Source organism: Nicotiana tomentosiformis, chromosome 9, assembly GCF_000390325.3.
Source record: "Nicotiana tomentosiformis chromosome 9, ASM39032v3, whole genome shotgun sequence".
Classification (NCBI taxonomy): Eukaryota; Viridiplantae; Streptophyta; class Magnoliopsida; order Solanales; family Solanaceae; genus Nicotiana; species Nicotiana tomentosiformis.
The window spans coordinates 102,208,860-102,225,087 of record NC_090820.1 but is presented as its reverse complement, the minus strand read 5'-3'; the positions used below and the strand labels follow the sequence as shown (position 1 = coordinate 102,225,087).

Genomic DNA, 16,228 nt, shown 5'->3' with positions numbered 1-16,228 from the left:
GATCTTCGACCTCCGAACACGATCTCGGCTTAATTCTTTGGGCTTTTACTTAGATTTCAAAGCTCCAAATAACTCGAATTAGCTCCATAATATATGCATAACTCAAAATCACTCATACAAGGCATAAAATACGTAATTTGTGCAAGACACTAGCGATTAAAGCTGAAACACAATTAAAGTACAGTAATTTAGAGTATAATAAGCGACGAAAATACGCAATTATAGTCTACCATCAGTAATTAGTACTAATTTAGATAAAGGACTATTAGTATTTTTTTTTTTAAAGTTTGGAGCTGTCTTGGCTGGATGAAGGGGAGGATTGATAAATTTTGTGGCCTAAAGCTAAATTTTAATAAGTAACATTAAGTTTATTCTATAAAATTTGTGTATGTTTTATTTGAATTTTATGACGATGGTGTTCAGACCATCTTAGCAGCATGCACCTCGACTATTTACTAGTTATCTACTATATCACACTAATAGAAACGTGAGGTTACACGACCCCCCAAGGTTCGGGTAATGTTTCTGAGAAGACTAAGGTAATTTCTTTTCTTAATTATTAGCATCTACATATTGATCTCAAAATTTTATCCAGAAGTTTAAGAATAATTTTATACATTTTGAATAGTTTAATATATTTGGAAGTGAAAATGAATTGATCCACCATATCTTTTAAGAATTAACCAAGTCAAAACGATTTTTCAAAGATTTTGTTGTTTTATTATCGACGTGTTATCAGATTGTTACTTTCTACATGTTGTATGTTTATTGAAAAACTGAGATATACTTGTCCAAGCAACCTCAATCAAATTTAGAGAGAAAATGCATAAAGACCCCATTCAATTTGTCTTGAAAAATCATTTACACATCTAAACTGTATGGGTGCCCTAACACCCCACTATTATTAAAATAAATGTATTTATTTACTCCCTCCTAAGACCTGGCCAGCCGCGTGTCTTTGACAACGGAATTGAGCGCGTCTTTGCTCTCTTTTAATCGTTAAAAACACCTAGAAAAAGAAAGAAATTAAATTTTTAACTTCAATATAACCCCAACCAATGGTAAAATCCATTGTTCCCAAACATTTTACCAAACCCAATTAAAGAACCCTAATTTCTTCTTCATCTAAATTCTGCCGAAATTGCATTAAATTGCCTTTTGAAGTTTTGATCTTTGAAAGCAAAGGTAGATCTTTCTGCTTCTTAAGAACCCTAATTTCTTTCTTTTATTATTATTATTATTTCTTTCTCCTAAAATTCAATTTCTCCCAGTTAAACATTGTAATGTGGCTGATGTTTTTAATTTTTTTGTCGGCATATGATCTGACTTTGGTATTGTTTGTTTGTGTTGTAGTTGTTGCAATGCCTTCAAAAGGCTTGAATTTAACAAGGCTTTGCACGGAAGAGGAAGAAAATGCGTCAAGTGGATAAATTCGATACAACCATGGCTATGTGCTGCCTTTGTTAACAGCTTGGACCCCTCGAAACCCAGGAAGAAGATATTGGGTTTGTCCATACTATGGGGTAAATGATAGTAAAAATTCTTTCAATAATTGAGTTGCGAAAAAATAGTATTGATTAATTTTCTTTTATTATTCATCTTAGGGTCCATGATCTTGTGATTTCTGGGTTTGGAAGGATTCCGAAATTGATCCTAGGTCCAAATTTGTTATTCCAAAATTGCTTGACAAAATGGGTGAACTTAAGACTGCATTAGAAGGCTTTGAAAATCTTGCCAAGATGAGGGCAACTTTAAAGGTTGAAAACACCATAAAAGGGGAGAAGATGAAGAAGATTGAGGCTCAATTGGTGAAATTGCAAGTTGATATGGAGAAGATGAAAGAGAAGGAAAAGAAGTGGAAGAGCAAATTGGCTAAGTCAAAGACTAGGGAAAATGTACTTTGGTTCATTATATTGGGGATGTGTATTATACTTGTTACTTGTAGGTATCCAGGAATGTCATTGAAAGAAGATACAATGAGGTTGCCATTTTGAATCTAATTTTGTCATCTCAATATGTATGTAGTTATTGCTTGTAGGTATTGTTTTGTATGTTTGTAATGGACAGTTCATTTGAATGTAATGAGCCTTTCAACGGAATGTAATCTAGTGTTGTTTCTAATGAAGTGATATTTTTACATTTTGAAATATTGTGGATGTGTTCTTGTTATTTCTTTGTATGCCCAGAACTTGTCAATCAATCAAGTGTGTATCTTCATACATCTATTTTTATTGTTTAATATCAATAATAGACAGATAAAAGACTTAATATGGCAACTACATAAACTGTATTAAAACACATATTTGGTCTCATTGACCTAAAAGAAGCAGTCCTAATAAACAGTCACAAAATGAGATAACAAAACATCTATTTGTTCTCATTGTAGCAGCAGCAAAAAAGACACCATAAGATAACAAAATGTGAAATGCAGTCTATAGCTGCCTAAAAATCCTTATCATAATACAGAATTGCAGTCTATAGCTGCCTAAAATTTTATCATAATGCAGTCTATTGCAATACAGTAATTCACAAAACAGTATCTTGATCAATATGGTGGTTTTACAGTGGTGCTTTCCTGGCTCAACTTAGCAGCCCTAGACCTTGTTTGAATGAGTTTCTTGCTTCCCAATTGTTGAAGTTGCCTTGATGTCATAGTTTCTTTACCTTTTTATTTAACACCTCATGTTGGTTAATGGACTAGATCTCTAATTACTTCTGTTGAATACCTCACATTCTTAAAGTTCGTAGAGGACATTCCAGGCTGCCAAAATCCAACAGAAAATTAGGCAATGAATTCACCTAAATATGAGAGGGTGTGTTAGAACTTACATTTTGAATTTTGAAGCCATTTTGAGTGTGTAAAACTCTCATCCCAACCATCCTTGGCCTGTTATATTGTGTTCTTACATCACTGCTAGTACTAACACCCTACATCAACCAATTAAAAGTAAGAATCTGTCAATTATTTAAAAAAGAGAAAGAAGACATTAAAGGGAAGACCCTCACCTTTTCTTTAGAACCTTTTGGCTTACCCCTTGCTCTTCCAGTACTTTGCTTTGGTGGCTTTGAACTACCAACACTTGCAGGCACAGAACTTGTTGAAGTAGCACCAGTATTACTTCCAGCAACTTTATGACAACCCCTCTTGTTATGACCCTTGTTATGAAAATTGCTATATGTCATTTCCCCTCCACTTTTGGTCAATTTTTCTGTCTTATTTTTACCTGGCTCTTTTCTTCTAAGCTTCTTTGGCATGCCTGGCATCTTCTTGACATGAGGTGGTATAACAGTTGGGTTTTGTGACTCTGGCCACATATTCATATCCAAAACAGGCTGAAGAAAATAACTGTATGTTTTCATGTAAGTGGCATGATTATACCAGTGAGAAATATAGTTCAAAGGCTCCAGATTTTTATAATGTAGGGCAGCAACTGCATGAGCATATGTTATGCCTTTTAACATCCAAGCTCTACAGGTGCATGTTTGCCTTTTGATATCCACCGGATGCTTCACTTCACTTATACCTGATCCTTGCTTCACTTCAAATCCAAACTCACCATTCCAGGAAATGTTACATTTTATTGACCTTTCTGTGTTCTCTTCTAAGACTTTCATAGCCATTGGTGAAAAATATGTAATCCAAGTGTTTCCAAAGTGCATGAGTTGACCTATTCTGTTCATCATCTTCACCCTTATTTCTTCAAGCATTGTCACTATAGTCTTCTACCTTGCTGCCAAAATCCAAGCATTGAAATATTTTGCCATATTATTGTCAACACTGTCACACTTGCAGAATGTGTTGAAATACATCATGCTCCATCTTTCTATGTTGTAGTACAACAGTTCATCAACTATCTTATTACCCAATTTCTTTATTTCATCCAGATTTTTCTTTAACTCCCACTCATAGATAGACCTTGTACACCTCCAGAAGCAGTTCCTTCTCTCTATGCCCCTCCATTTCTTTGACCAGTTAGCTAGGATGTGCCTTGCACACATCCTATGCTCAGTATTTGGAAGTAGATTTGTTATAGCATTCTCAAGTCCCTGCAAAATGAACAATGATAGTTAGTTTTAAGTTAAATAGCAGTAGAAAAATAACAATAAACTACAACTGCTTACCTTTTGCATGTTTGTTATAATGGTCAGATTTGTACCATCTCCAACCTGAAGATCATCTTAAAAGGTTGACAAACCACCTCCAATTGTGCATATTTTCAATCTCAACAACAGCCCAAGCAAGTGGAAGCATCTGATTATTTCCATCTTAGCAAACTGCTACAAGTAGTTGGCCTCTACATATCCCTTTCAGAAAACATCCATCCAACCCAATGCATGGCCTACAACCAGCCAAGTATGATTTCTTCATTGCATCAAAACAAATATAGAACCCAACAAACATTTTCTTCCTACCTTCAAAAGTTTCATCACTAAGCTTCACTACACATGTACTCCCTGGATTAGATCTAAGAAACTCATCACTATAATCTAATATTCTGCCATACTCCAGTTTATGATCATCCATTATCTCATTCAACACAATATTTCTTACCCTCCTATAAACTGTCCTCCCAACATACAATCCCAATTTCTTTCTAATAAACTCCTGAAACTTGAATATTCTAATGTTAAGTTGTTCTTTTATCCTCTCATTGAACCTTTTGGCCAAGAACTTTGAATTACATAGCTTGTTTCTGTTAGTAGGGTCATATTTGTGAACTGGATTGTAGTTCTTGACTACAAAATCCTTAGTCCTAGAATCATAACTAGCAACTAGAAGCCAAGGACAATATACCTTCTTGCACTTAACCCTCACCCTTGTAGGTTCATTTACATACTCTTCTATAAAAACCTTTTGTTGAACAACATATTTAGTTACGGCTTCTCTGAAATCTCTCACACTTGCAAATATAAGTCCAGTTTCCCTAACTATTTTCTTGCACGTCTTATCAAAGATTACTCTTCTTTTAGTCTTTCTTCTTCTAGCTTTAACTTTTTGTTGAACCTCCCCTTCACCTTTATCATCAACATCATCTGGATCTGTCTCAAAGCTAGTAACTTTATCTGAATAGTAATAAGGCTCATCACCACCTATCTTACCTTCTAAATTCTTCTTCTTCCTAGATTCATATTCATCATACCCCACATCCCTCTCTTACCTAGTTTAACATGTTCTTGTTTAGGAGCACTTTCTTTTCTCTTCCTTCTCTCTACAGTCCTTCTTTCTGCCCTAAATGCCTTGTACTCCTCATGTGTATCACTGCCATAATCAGCTTCTCCTTCTTCAAATAATTCCTCATACTCTGAATCTGAGCTATTATCAGTGCTGCTGCTAGATTCAGATGAGGAGTTTGAACTATCATCAGTAGTAACAGCTGCATGCACACTATTATTGGCACTAATTTTCAGCAGCATTGGATGCCTTTTCAAAAGTTTCCAAACCCTCACAGCCCCCCAAATCTTGACCATATTCCTTCTCAAAAGTAACATTACTATCACCCCCACTTGGCTGCCATATTCTAATTTGGAGGGGGGAGGGGAACACTACAACATCATCAACCATGTGATCTACATATACCTCCAAAATATTCCTACTTTTTAACTCTTCACAAATACCCATAAGGTCCCTATTAACTTTAATTACTACTAAACTGGGACAATTAGGCGGTCTAACATAAATAAAAGTAGAAAAACTATTGTACCCAAACTCTTTCACATAACCTAGAAACTCAAAATATGAGAACCTATCAACATCGACATCAACACAATCACTAATCATCCCACTAACATAATCCTCCATTGCAAAGGAATGTAACTTATCCATGGAGATTTTTTCGCCATGGAAAAACCTCAGTATAACAAGTACAAAAGACATTGAAATACCTTAATATAGTAGAAAATAAACTAATTAAGGATTAATAGTTACTATTAGACCTGATCCTTACAAGTGACAACCCATGCAACAAGAAAAAATTGAAATTTGGTTATTATTACACCTTAAAAATTGTATTTCTGTTACTCGATTTTACATTGAAAAAGATACAGTGAAGAAATTTGAAGCAAGTTCAAAACCCTAGTTACGGATGATATTAAACAAACTAAAACAAAGATAACGTTTAAGGTTGCTGATAGAAAAGGCTAGGGTTGATGGATTTACCTCCAAACTAAAACAGAGAAAATCATTTGAACTTGATTCTTCAAAGACCTTCAGCTTCGAACGGGTCTTCCACCAACTCGTCAAATGAAACAATAACAACAAACATAACCCTAAAGAACAATGAAATCAAAGGATTTTGCAACAGGTCCCTTTGATTTTGGTCATGCAAATCGATTTTGGTGAGGCAAATCGAATCTTTGAAGGTTAGGCATTAGGGTTCTTCAATTAGGGAATTTTTAACTAACGAGGAGTGTTAGTAATAGTGGAAGGCTTATATTTTAATTTACTGAATATTTTAATTACGTGACTTCATAATCAAAGTGCGTGTTTCCACTCAAGTTATTATAGTTGGGCCAGGGCTTAGGAGGGAGTAAATAAATATAATTATTTTAATAATAGTGGGGTATTAGGACACCCGTAAAGTTTAAGTGTGTAAATGATGTTTAGGACAAGTTGAATGGAATCTTTATGCATTTTCTCTTAAATTTAAAAAGAAAGTATAAAGTTTTGGGAAATTTTATATTAATGATGATTTTATAACATAATAGTATAATTTGCGGCGGCCTTCAAACATTTATATTTAAAACAAATGCCTAGTGGTCGTTGGCTCTAGCGGTTACTCCCTCCGTCTCAAAATATTTTTAATGATTTTTAAAAATAGTTGTCTCAAAATTATTTGTTATTTTAAAAGTTCAAGATAATAAATTATATTTTTCCTATCTTACCCTTAATAGCAATTGTTCTAGAAAATGAAGATAGATAAATAGAGTAAATATTCAATGAATAGATATTATATCTTAAGACATAAATAAGGGCAAAATAGTCTAAAACCTCTCCTTATTAATATTTCTTAATAGACATATAAAAAAGAAACACGACATATATTTTGAGACGGATGAAGTATATTAGGTACTAGGTAGTAATCACTCATTCTCTTGAAATCAAGGCGTTGTCATTGTCGATAGTTGTGTTGATGTAAGATAGCATATATCCGAAGAAATAATTGAAATATTTAAAATTGATCCAAACACCATTATTATAAAAAAAATAAATACAAACCAATAAATGCTGCATTGGGGTTGACAACGGCCAAACACCCGCCTTCTCCCCCTACCACAATTTTGAAAAAATATATAAAAATTAACTAAAAAAGACGACTCCTTGATTTAATGGAGAAAGAAGTTAAAAAAAAAATAAATTTGTTGGAAGTTTTGTTGGGGAAGGTCACGAAAGGGGATTTCGTCTGTTACATTTTTTTTAAAAAAAAAACATGACATCGAAAGCATGTTGGTGTTAGTTCCATTTTTTTGTTGTATATTTGGTCCATACAAACATTTGGTCCATACAAACATCACTTCCAGCTGTCGTGGCCTAATCCGATTCGTCACCAGTACGCGATGTGTCGCATTACGATTGGTGGAAGTAAGAAGTTAGTTACCTTGGACCATCCCTAGTATATATTCTTCCTCATATGCCATATAGTTCATTCTACTAATGTCAATTTTGTTCATGATTTCTCTATGTAACATTCAAATTGTCCCAAAACTTACAAAATTTTGTGTAGATATTGTATAAAAAAAATGGAGAGCACCGGTTTGATGTCCGGTTCGAACCACCTTCAACTTCCACCGGGGTTTCGGTTCCACCCGACCGACGAGGAGCTCGTGGTTCATTACCTCGAGAAAAAGGTAGCTTCCGCTCCTTTGTCGGTCACAATCATAGCTGAGGTTCATCTTTACAAATTCGATCCATGGGAATTACCAAGTAACTATTGCTTTCTTTTCGTTTCATTTTATGTGAAATGCTTTCCTTTTTAAAGGGAATAGGATCATACATATGAAAGTTTTTGATTATATTTGTAGGTAAGGCAAATTTTGGGGAGCAAGAATGGTATTTTTTTAGTCCGAGAGATAGAAAGTATCCGAACGGGGCGAGGCCTAATCGGGCGGCAACTTCAGGTTATTGGAAGGCTACTGGAACAGACAAGCCAATATTTACAAGCAATGGTACTAAAAAGATTGGTGTGAAAAAGACACTTATTTTCTACCGGGGAAAGCCTCTTAAAGGAATGAAATCCAATTGGGTCATGCATGAATATCGCCTTGTTGATAATAATTCTTCTCTAACCAAGAAATGCTCTTTACGGGTAAGGTAACTTTCTCATTTCAAAAACAAATAAAAGAGAGAAAATAAAATCAAAAAAAGTATAGACTATTAAGTTTTACAACAATAAGGTGTATAGTTTCATAAGTAGGGTCCGAGGAGGGTAGAGTGTACGCAAACCTTACCCTTGCATTTAAGAAGGTAAAAAAACTATTTATGGTAGACCCTCGGCTCAAGAAAGAAAAAAGGAAGGGGTACAAAAATAGTGAAGGTCCTACTGGGAACCCATGTCGCTGGCTTCAAAGTCCAGAGTGCTAACCACTACACCGTAGAACCTTAGAATCCGTAGAACTTATATACATAGTATAATTTTTCCCGGAAGATGTTTAACTGTTAATCCATTGATTGTTGTAGCTCTGCCCTAGTTTCTCGATACCTAAGTCTCAATAAATTAATTTTTTTTGTCGGCTTATATTAATATAATTTCATGATGTTTTATTAATTTATTAATTTATTTATTTTGTGTAGCTTGATGATTGGGTATTGTGTCGGATTTACAAGAAAAACAGTTCAAGTACAATAATGGAAATGGACAAGGAGGATTCTATTGAGGACACAACAGGTTCAACTTCGATATTGCCAGCTTCATCAATGAATTATTTCGACCAAAATCCAAGTATAGGAGCTTTAAGAGTAGGTTCTAATTTTGATGAGTTTTTGGAAAATGACATGAAAATAGCCAAAAATGAATATGAAAATGGCGATGATACGCCATTAATGGAGGGAAATTCGAGTTCATTTCTTACAATGCTCAATCAAATTTCACCCAGAAGTTCACAGCTCAATTCTTGGTTTTCTGGCTACAGATAGAGTTATTTTTTACCAATACATTAATTTTATTGAGAAGTTTATTTCAATGATTGAATTTTAGGATATTGGTTTTAAGGTTTTTTGGAAGGAATATACTTGCGAGAGAATGAAATTATATACTGCAAAATAATTTACTCTTCCTGTCGCAATTTAATTTTTTTTGGGACGAGGGTCTATCTAAAATAGTCTTTCTACCCTATAAAGATAGAGATAATGTTTACGTACACCTCACACTCTTTAGCTTATGGGATCATATTGAGTATGTTGTTATTTTTGTTGTTGTAGCAGTTTAATTATTTATTCTCGAATTTTAGTTATATGAACTTAATTAACATCACATGGCCTAGAGCTAAATTCTGTTTTAGTTTTGGACTTTGTTAGTTTCAAGGTTTAGATACTGTCCTTAGCCATTACCATGATCACAACTAGGGGTGTCAATGGTTTGGTTCGGCCGGTTATTTTATAAAATTTATATCATACTAATTTTTTGGTTATTCTATTATGTATAACCAAAATTCGACTTTTCAAAACCGTCTCAATCATGTCGATTTCTCTTCTGTATCGGTACAGTTCGATTTATTTTCGGTAATTTTTTAACTGTCATGTAAAAGTCACAAGTAAAAGTAGAATGCAATAACATACATACTTTTATAGGACTTAACATGTCACGACTTCAATTTTCTTCCGTAGGATGTCGTGACCGCACCTAATCTCTAAGACTAGGCAAGTCAAACACTTACTAAATAAATAGAAGAATTCAACCATCGAATGATAAATACGAAATAAAAATCTTATACACAATTACAATTCCCAAAACCAGTAGTACAAGTCATAAGCTCTATTAAGTTTGCTAGAAAACAAAATTCCTAAATGCAACTATTCGGGATAGAATTTAACAATACAATGAAAATATCAAAAGATGACTCTGAGGCGTGCGAACGTGACGACAGATTTACCTTGAGTCTCCACAGCTCGACCAGCCAGCTAATAATCAACAACAACCGTGGCACCCGGATCTGCACAAAAAATGTGCAGAAGCATAGTATGAGTACACCACAGAGGTACCCATTAAGTATCAAGACTAACCTCGGTGGAGTAGTGACGAGGGACACTCAAGATACCTACCGGACTAAACAACCTGAACAAATGTGAAGGTGAGCTAACAAAGAAAAACAATATTAATATACAACTAAACAGGATAAAGAATACCAAATAATACTTGTAACGAGACACCGATAACAATAATATTTAACAGGAAACAGTCATGTAATAATGTCGTAGAGTAAGCTGGACACAGTCTAAGTCCAGTGAAATCAAAATAAAGGAAAAATCAGCAACAACTCAATAAGAACAACCGCTGTCACACCAGATTTGTTCAAGCATTTTCATGAGGTACCGAACCTCATAATCACAGATCACGGGTCCCAATTCTTGAACCCTGATCACTTGGCATCTTGTGCCCACATTACAACTTATATCTGTACGGACGACTCACATGCCAATAGAGCATTCCTCACACAGTAGGCAAGTAGACAAGAGTACGTATAATGGTTAATGACGTTAGGATTTAACTACATGTATACTTGTGCAAGTGTCCTACCACAATTCCAGTTGTTGCTCCAAAACGCACACGCAAGTATACGTGGTCATACAAATAATAAAATGATAAGTCGAGTGTCAAACCCACAGAGACTTGTATTAACTACCCACTAAATTCACCAAGATTGTTATTCAATCGAGCCAATTCGAGTTCAAAAGTATGATTATGCTAAACATTAATTCTAACTAGTAACTAAATTATCAAACAATAAAATGATTATTGTATAATCAGTAGAGACAAATATTCTAGGGTTGTGATTGATTCACCAATCCTATTGTGTTCTAGTTAACTCTCACTTTCATACAATTCACTCATGGTTGCTAATTAAACGAACAATTGCTCTCGTAGCCTTCTCCCGAAGTATTACCCGCCTATTCAAAATAGATTAATACCTATATTCCTATGAAATCAATCTATTAAGAACGCATTAAGATTATGATATTTAATTAAGTACGACGACTAGGTATATTCCTATCCTAACCACAAATCCGCCCCCCTCAGAGTTAAGATCGTTCTCTCTTCAATTCTTCTCTAATCTAAACATGGCTTTCCCAAGCATAGCATAGATAGTAAATAGAACCTAACTACTGGCCAGACGATTAAGCAATTAATCACAGAATTGAAGAAACAATCATATATTGGTGAATTATAATTAATATTAAGTCAACGTTAAACAACAATATTCATGGCTAAATCATAACCCCAAAACTATGGGTTTTAGCCACTCATGATAGTATCAAACAATTTTATAAGTGTTGGATAATTAAAAATACTAAGAAAAGATGAAGAAAACTGAGATATCCTTGCTCCCCGATGTTTTTTGTGTGTATTTTTCCTTCAAAGTGGCGCCCCCTCTCAAAGTAGGCTTAGTCTTGCTTTTATACGCGTTGGGTAGGTCTAGGGCCGAAATAACCTTGTCCCGGACAAAGTTAGAGAAATTTCCGTCACCAGCGTTCAGAGCAGCATGGGGCGCTGGCCCTGGCACTAGCAAATTGAACATTCTGTCCACGGCACCACAAGTAGCGTGGGGCGCTGCCTATGGCGCTGGAATTCAACATTTCCCATTTTTCCTCCATTTTGGGTCTAATCTCGCACCTTTCGCCCCCAATTGCTTCCAAATGATGCCTACACATAAAAACACCACGAATTAATATAAATCAATACATTTTACATCCGAAGTCCACGAAACACGAGTAAAACATGAGGCGATATACATATAAATATATATACTTTAAGCTAAATATCAACACCCCACACTAAGACTCTTGTTTGTCCTCTAGCAATGGGACTATCAACTATATCCTAACTACGTACAAATCTCAACTAGAGAGGAGCACTTCAATTTTATTAACCATACACTCTACCCTTGACTATGATCGATACCGGCAATCAAGCATGAACATACAAAATTCACATTCTTCCCATTCTAAACATGCCCAACTATATCCATTTCAATTCAATCAATTCAAACAACCTATCCGTAACCACCCTACCTCAAAAGCCAACTCGTTACTACTAAGCGCTCTCAACTCGCGCACTTACCCAATAAGAGACGTTTACAACATTACCAATCCTTCATGAGATCATGTTCCCTCACCAACAAATAAAAGAATGCATATAGAATAGTCCACACATTCAAGTATGCTTTTAAATATAAATTAAGGACATCACATAATTGAGCAAAGTTCGCTCACTCTCACAAAGAATTCATATGCATCCCGTGGTCGTACCATAAGCTTTTCCGTAGTGTACATCTCTACTAATCTAAGCTAGCCAAATCTAGGATCAATTAGGACTTTAAGGTTGTAATGTATGCTAAGGGATGGGTAGGATATATTTAGAAATAGTGACTAATCCTTCTAAGCACTTTAATACACTACACTCACAAATCGAGCATATATTCTTCTCAACCAATTCACTCTCTACAAACCATATACCACATAGGACATAGCCTTTTTTCATTAAGCACTTCTATACTCCCACTAGCACAAATTAGTAAGATTAGGAGGTGTGTATTTTTTTTACATTATTTGACTATCATTTTGTTTCTTGCAATTTTTTCTTTTTCTCTCTTTTTTTTTTCTTTTCTACACACACTCCATACATTAAGGTTCATTGGCTAATGAACTTTTTTCAACTTTATTGCACCAAGGGGCCCTTCCATGGTTCCAATCGAAAGCTACTCCCCAATCTCTCACCTTACTTCTTTTAGCGACTAAGTTCATTAGGAGGTAAAGGTTCAATAATCTCAAATTAAGAACAAAATAGGGGTACGGATTGTAATGTGGGTGCCAAAGAAAAGGTCTATAAACTCAAAGGGGCTAGCAACAGAAATTTTATTTTTAAGTGACAAGCACATCTATGATCAAGCAAGAAACGCCTACGTCATCTCCTAGACTAGCACAACTTACTGATTTCGCTTCGATTAATATACGGGGATAGTTCTAGACTACACAAGATAGCACAAAAAATCACAAATTCTCACATACACATTGTACATGACTCAATCGAAACAGTTCCGTTCAACTCTCAAGTCAAGCAAGCACATATAATTGAGAAATTTTAATCAATATTGCACTATGTGACATACAAGTCAAACAACTGAGAAAAGGCATCACAGAGTAGGCTATTTATTTTACTCAGGCATCACAATTCAAATCAAATGTACGGAAAGACATAGTGCATGCCATAGCTTAATGTGCCGGCACCAAACACGTCACTAGGTACCTTAGAGCAACTCAGTTTCTTCCTATCCTACTCCTAAAAAAACAAAGTATCCGGTTCGAGCTACACCCTTGGATACTACCTAACTATCCTAAAAAAAACTTTTTGGTATTTTTTTTAATCGAACTTTAATCCCTCAAGAAAATTGTCCAAAAGATCCATTGTCGGGAAAAGTCCGAGCTTTTTCTGATTTTTTTTTTCTATTTTCATTTTTTTGCGAACCTTGACTATGTCTACTATGAGTTCTAAAATAAAAATTAATAAAAAAATAGTACAATTACACTTCAAAAAGTAGTCTCCCCCACCCCACACTTATTTTATGCATAGTCCTCGATACATGATCACAGAAAAAAAAATATTAAAACATGGGTGAGAAATACTCCCTGAGACCCTCTCGGGCCTAGCTCGGACATGATCCTCGATATTAAGGGTCGGGATGACCCCACACTTAAGCTCAAACATGCTCCTCAACTTCAACTTCGAGTCCTCAAACTTCCCCTACTCTGCAAAATAAAAACAACACAAAACTTGACAATTAAAAAAATAATAAATAAAAAAATACAAGTTGGGTTGCCTCTAAACAAGCGCCTTATTTATAGTTATGGCACGACTCTGCTACTCTGCTCAGGCTGGGTGCTTTCTCTTTTTCTTTCTCCCATGAATTCTAGCCTTTTTGCACGCTCTCAAAAGGTCTCCTCTTTCGTCTCTCGCTCTTTTCTCAATCATCTTTACACACTCGGCTTGCAAAACCACCTCCTCTATCTCAGTTGTCCCATCTGGATCATTACAATTCACATAAGGACTCTGCTCTATCCCCTTAAATTCTACCATAGTAATCATGCACAAAGTCCGTATAATGCTTAGGGAGCTTAAGTGTCTTGTACACATTAAAAGTTATTTCGTCATCGTCAACTCTCATCTTCAACTTCCCTTCCCCACATCAATAATCGCTCCACTAGTGGCTAAGAATGGTCGCTCCAAAATAATGGGTACTTCTTCATCTGCCTCGTAATCAAGAGCAATAAAATCAGTAGGAAGAATAAACTTTCCCACTCGAACTAACACATCCTCAATAATTCCTTCTAGCATAACTAGTGACCTATCTGCTAACTGTAAAGTGATTGTGGTAGGTCTAAGCACCCCCAATCCAAGTTGCTTGAACAAAGAGGATGGCATCAAATTTATACTAGCCCCTAAATCACATAGAGCTCTACCATCTTCTTGTTTTCCAAGAGATAGAGTAATTGTAAAACTCCTAAGATCCTTCAACTTAGGAGAAAGTTTACTCTGAACTATAGCACTGCACTCTTCAGTAAATGTAACTGTTTCAAAATCTGTATGTCTTCGCTTGTTTGACACAATATCTCTGAGATACCTTGCATACTTAGGCACTTCCTGTAAAAATTCCACCAAAGGAAAATTCACACGCACTTGGATCAAAATATCTAAGAATTTCTTGTACTTAGCATCATCTTTTTGCTTCTGCAGTCTTTGTGGAAACAAAAGTGGTTGCCTTGTCACAATTACTGGCTCTGATACTTTGTTCTCTTTCTCATTCTCCTCAACTGGCTTTGGAACTAATTCTCCTTCAAGACTAGTCGTATACTTCTTTTTCTTTTGAACTTCTTCTAACACTCTTCCATTTCTCAAGGTAACCGCATTGACTTGAGCTTTGGGATTAGGCTCTGTATCACTAGGAAAAGCCCCAGTTGGTCGAGTATTTTGGGCACTAGCAAGTTGTCCCATTTGTCGCTCCAAATTTCTCATCGCTGCTGCTTGGGCATGCTAGTCAGCCATAAATCTCTTCATCATCTCCTCAAGGTGATCGTCGAGTTTGTATGTTGTTCAACCTGAGGTGGTCTATATTGTTGTTGATATGCTTGTGGCCTGTACTGATTCTAAGCACCTTGGTTTTCACCCCAAGAGAAGTTTGGGTGGTTTCTCCAGTTAGGATTGTAAGTTTTCCCATACTAGTTTGTCTGGGCATAAGTCGCTTGTGTGACCCTCTCCACATACTTCACAAAATAATTGAACCTGTTGCACTAGCTGGGCTTGTTGCTTGTTAATAACCAGGGTCATCTGATTAACTTGGTTAGTCAATGTGAAAATCTGCGCTGATAATGCAAAGACAATATCTAACTCGAGAACCCCTACAGATATTTGCACTGTGTGTCTTCCCATCTCTCCTTGCCAATCAGGATTGCTTTTGGAGAATTTGTTCAATAACGCATATATCTCTTCAAAGATTTTCTCTAACACTTGACTTCCAGCTACAACATCTACCACAATCTTTGTCTCAAGATGTACCCCTTCTATGAAACTGTGAGCCAATACTTTGTTTGTCTGATTGTGATGAGGATAGTCTCTGAGCAGCCCCTTGAACCTCTCCCAAGCTGAGTATAAAGACTCCTCCAATTTCTGTTTGAAGGCGACTATCTCACTTCTGATCTTTGCAGTTTTTCCTGAAGGGAAGAACCTTGCCAAAAATTTCCTTGCTAGATCATTACATGATGTAATAGAATTAGATAGTTCTGCCTCCATCCATCGCTTTGCTTCGTACAACAGAGAGAACGGGAACAATGTGAGCCTCACATAGCCTGGAGTGACTCCGTTAGTGATATAAGTATCACTAATCTTCAAGAAGTTCAGGATGTGCTATTGTGGATCCTCGTGTGGAAGACCCATAAACTGCCCATTCGCATGTAGTAGCTGGATCATGCTCTGTTTCAGCTCAAATTTCCCAGTGATTCTGGGCTTCACAATGCTGGAGGTGA

The 16,228-nt window shown here is 35.8% G+C and overlaps 3 protein-coding genes and 1 long non-coding RNA gene across 4 annotated transcripts; 2 read left to right on the top strand and 2 right to left on the bottom strand.

Annotated features, from left to right (window-relative positions):
• The first annotated feature begins 1,036 nt into the window (after positions 1-1,036).
• Positions 1,037-2,100, top strand: LOC104090234 (uncharacterized). Its single transcript, XR_684912.4, has 3 exons — positions 1,037-1,185; positions 1,354-1,523; positions 1,605-2,100. It is a non-coding gene; the product is annotated as an uncharacterized lncRNA (long non-coding RNA).
• A 1,623-nt stretch (positions 2,101-3,723) lies between these two features.
• LOC138899293 (uncharacterized) lies at positions 3,724-5,490 on the bottom strand. Its single transcript, XM_070185447.1, has 4 exons — positions 5,160-5,490; positions 4,277-5,064; positions 4,123-4,167; positions 3,724-4,047 (listed from the first exon to the last, which is right to left on the bottom strand). The coding sequence occupies exons 1-4, from the start codon at positions 5,488-5,490 to the stop codon at positions 3,724-3,726; spliced, it is 1,488 nt and encodes a 495-aa protein (XP_070041548.1).
• Positions 5,491-7,635: 2,145 nt separating this feature from the next.
• On the top strand, positions 7,636-9,404 carry LOC104090233 (NAC transcription factor 56). Its single transcript, XM_009595288.4, has 3 exons — positions 7,636-7,921; positions 8,020-8,303; positions 8,789-9,404. The coding sequence occupies exons 1-3, from the start codon at positions 7,738-7,740 to the stop codon at positions 9,128-9,130; spliced, it is 810 nt and encodes a 269-aa protein (XP_009593583.1). The 5' UTR covers positions 7,636-7,737; the 3' UTR covers positions 9,131-9,404.
• Positions 9,405-14,375: 4,971 nt separating this feature from the next.
• Positions 14,376-15,221, bottom strand: LOC104090239 (uncharacterized). The gene has a single exon (XM_009595297.1). The coding sequence runs from the start codon at positions 15,219-15,221 to the stop codon at positions 14,376-14,378; it is 846 nt and encodes a 281-aa protein (XP_009593592.1).
• Between the last annotated feature and the right edge of the window lie 1,007 nt (positions 15,222-16,228).

What these genes read in the sequence shown, in the direction of transcription:
- LOC138899293 (XM_070185447.1), bottom strand. Translation starts at nt 5,490, where the DNA reads ATGTTACTTTTGAGAAGGAATATGGTCAAGATTTGGGGGGCTGTGAGG. An exon ending in ACAAGAACATGTTAAACTAG is followed by an intron (nt 5,065 to 5,159) that starts GTAAGAGAGGGA and finishes ATTACTATTCAG; the next exon opens with ATAAAGTTACTAGCTTTGAG. An exon ending in TTATAACAAACATGCAAAAG is followed by an intron (nt 4,048 to 4,122) that starts GTAAGCAGTTGT and finishes TTCATTTTGCAG; the next exon opens with GGACTTGAGAATGCTATAAC.
- LOC104090233 (XM_009595288.4), top strand. Translation starts at nt 7,738, where the DNA reads ATGGAGAGCACCGGTTTGATGTCCGGTTCGAACCACCTTCAACTTCCA. An exon ending in CGATCCATGGGAATTACCAA is followed by an intron (nt 7,922 to 8,019) that starts GTAACTATTGCT and finishes TTATATTTGTAG; the next exon opens with GTAAGGCAAATTTTGGGGAG. An exon ending in CCAAGAAATGCTCTTTACGG is followed by an intron (nt 8,304 to 8,788) that starts GTAAGGTAACTT and finishes TATTTTGTGTAG; the next exon opens with CTTGATGATTGGGTATTGTG.
- LOC104090239 (XM_009595297.1), bottom strand. Translation starts at nt 15,221, where the DNA reads ATGAGAAATTTGGAGCGACAAATGGGACAACTTGCTAGTGCCCAAAAT.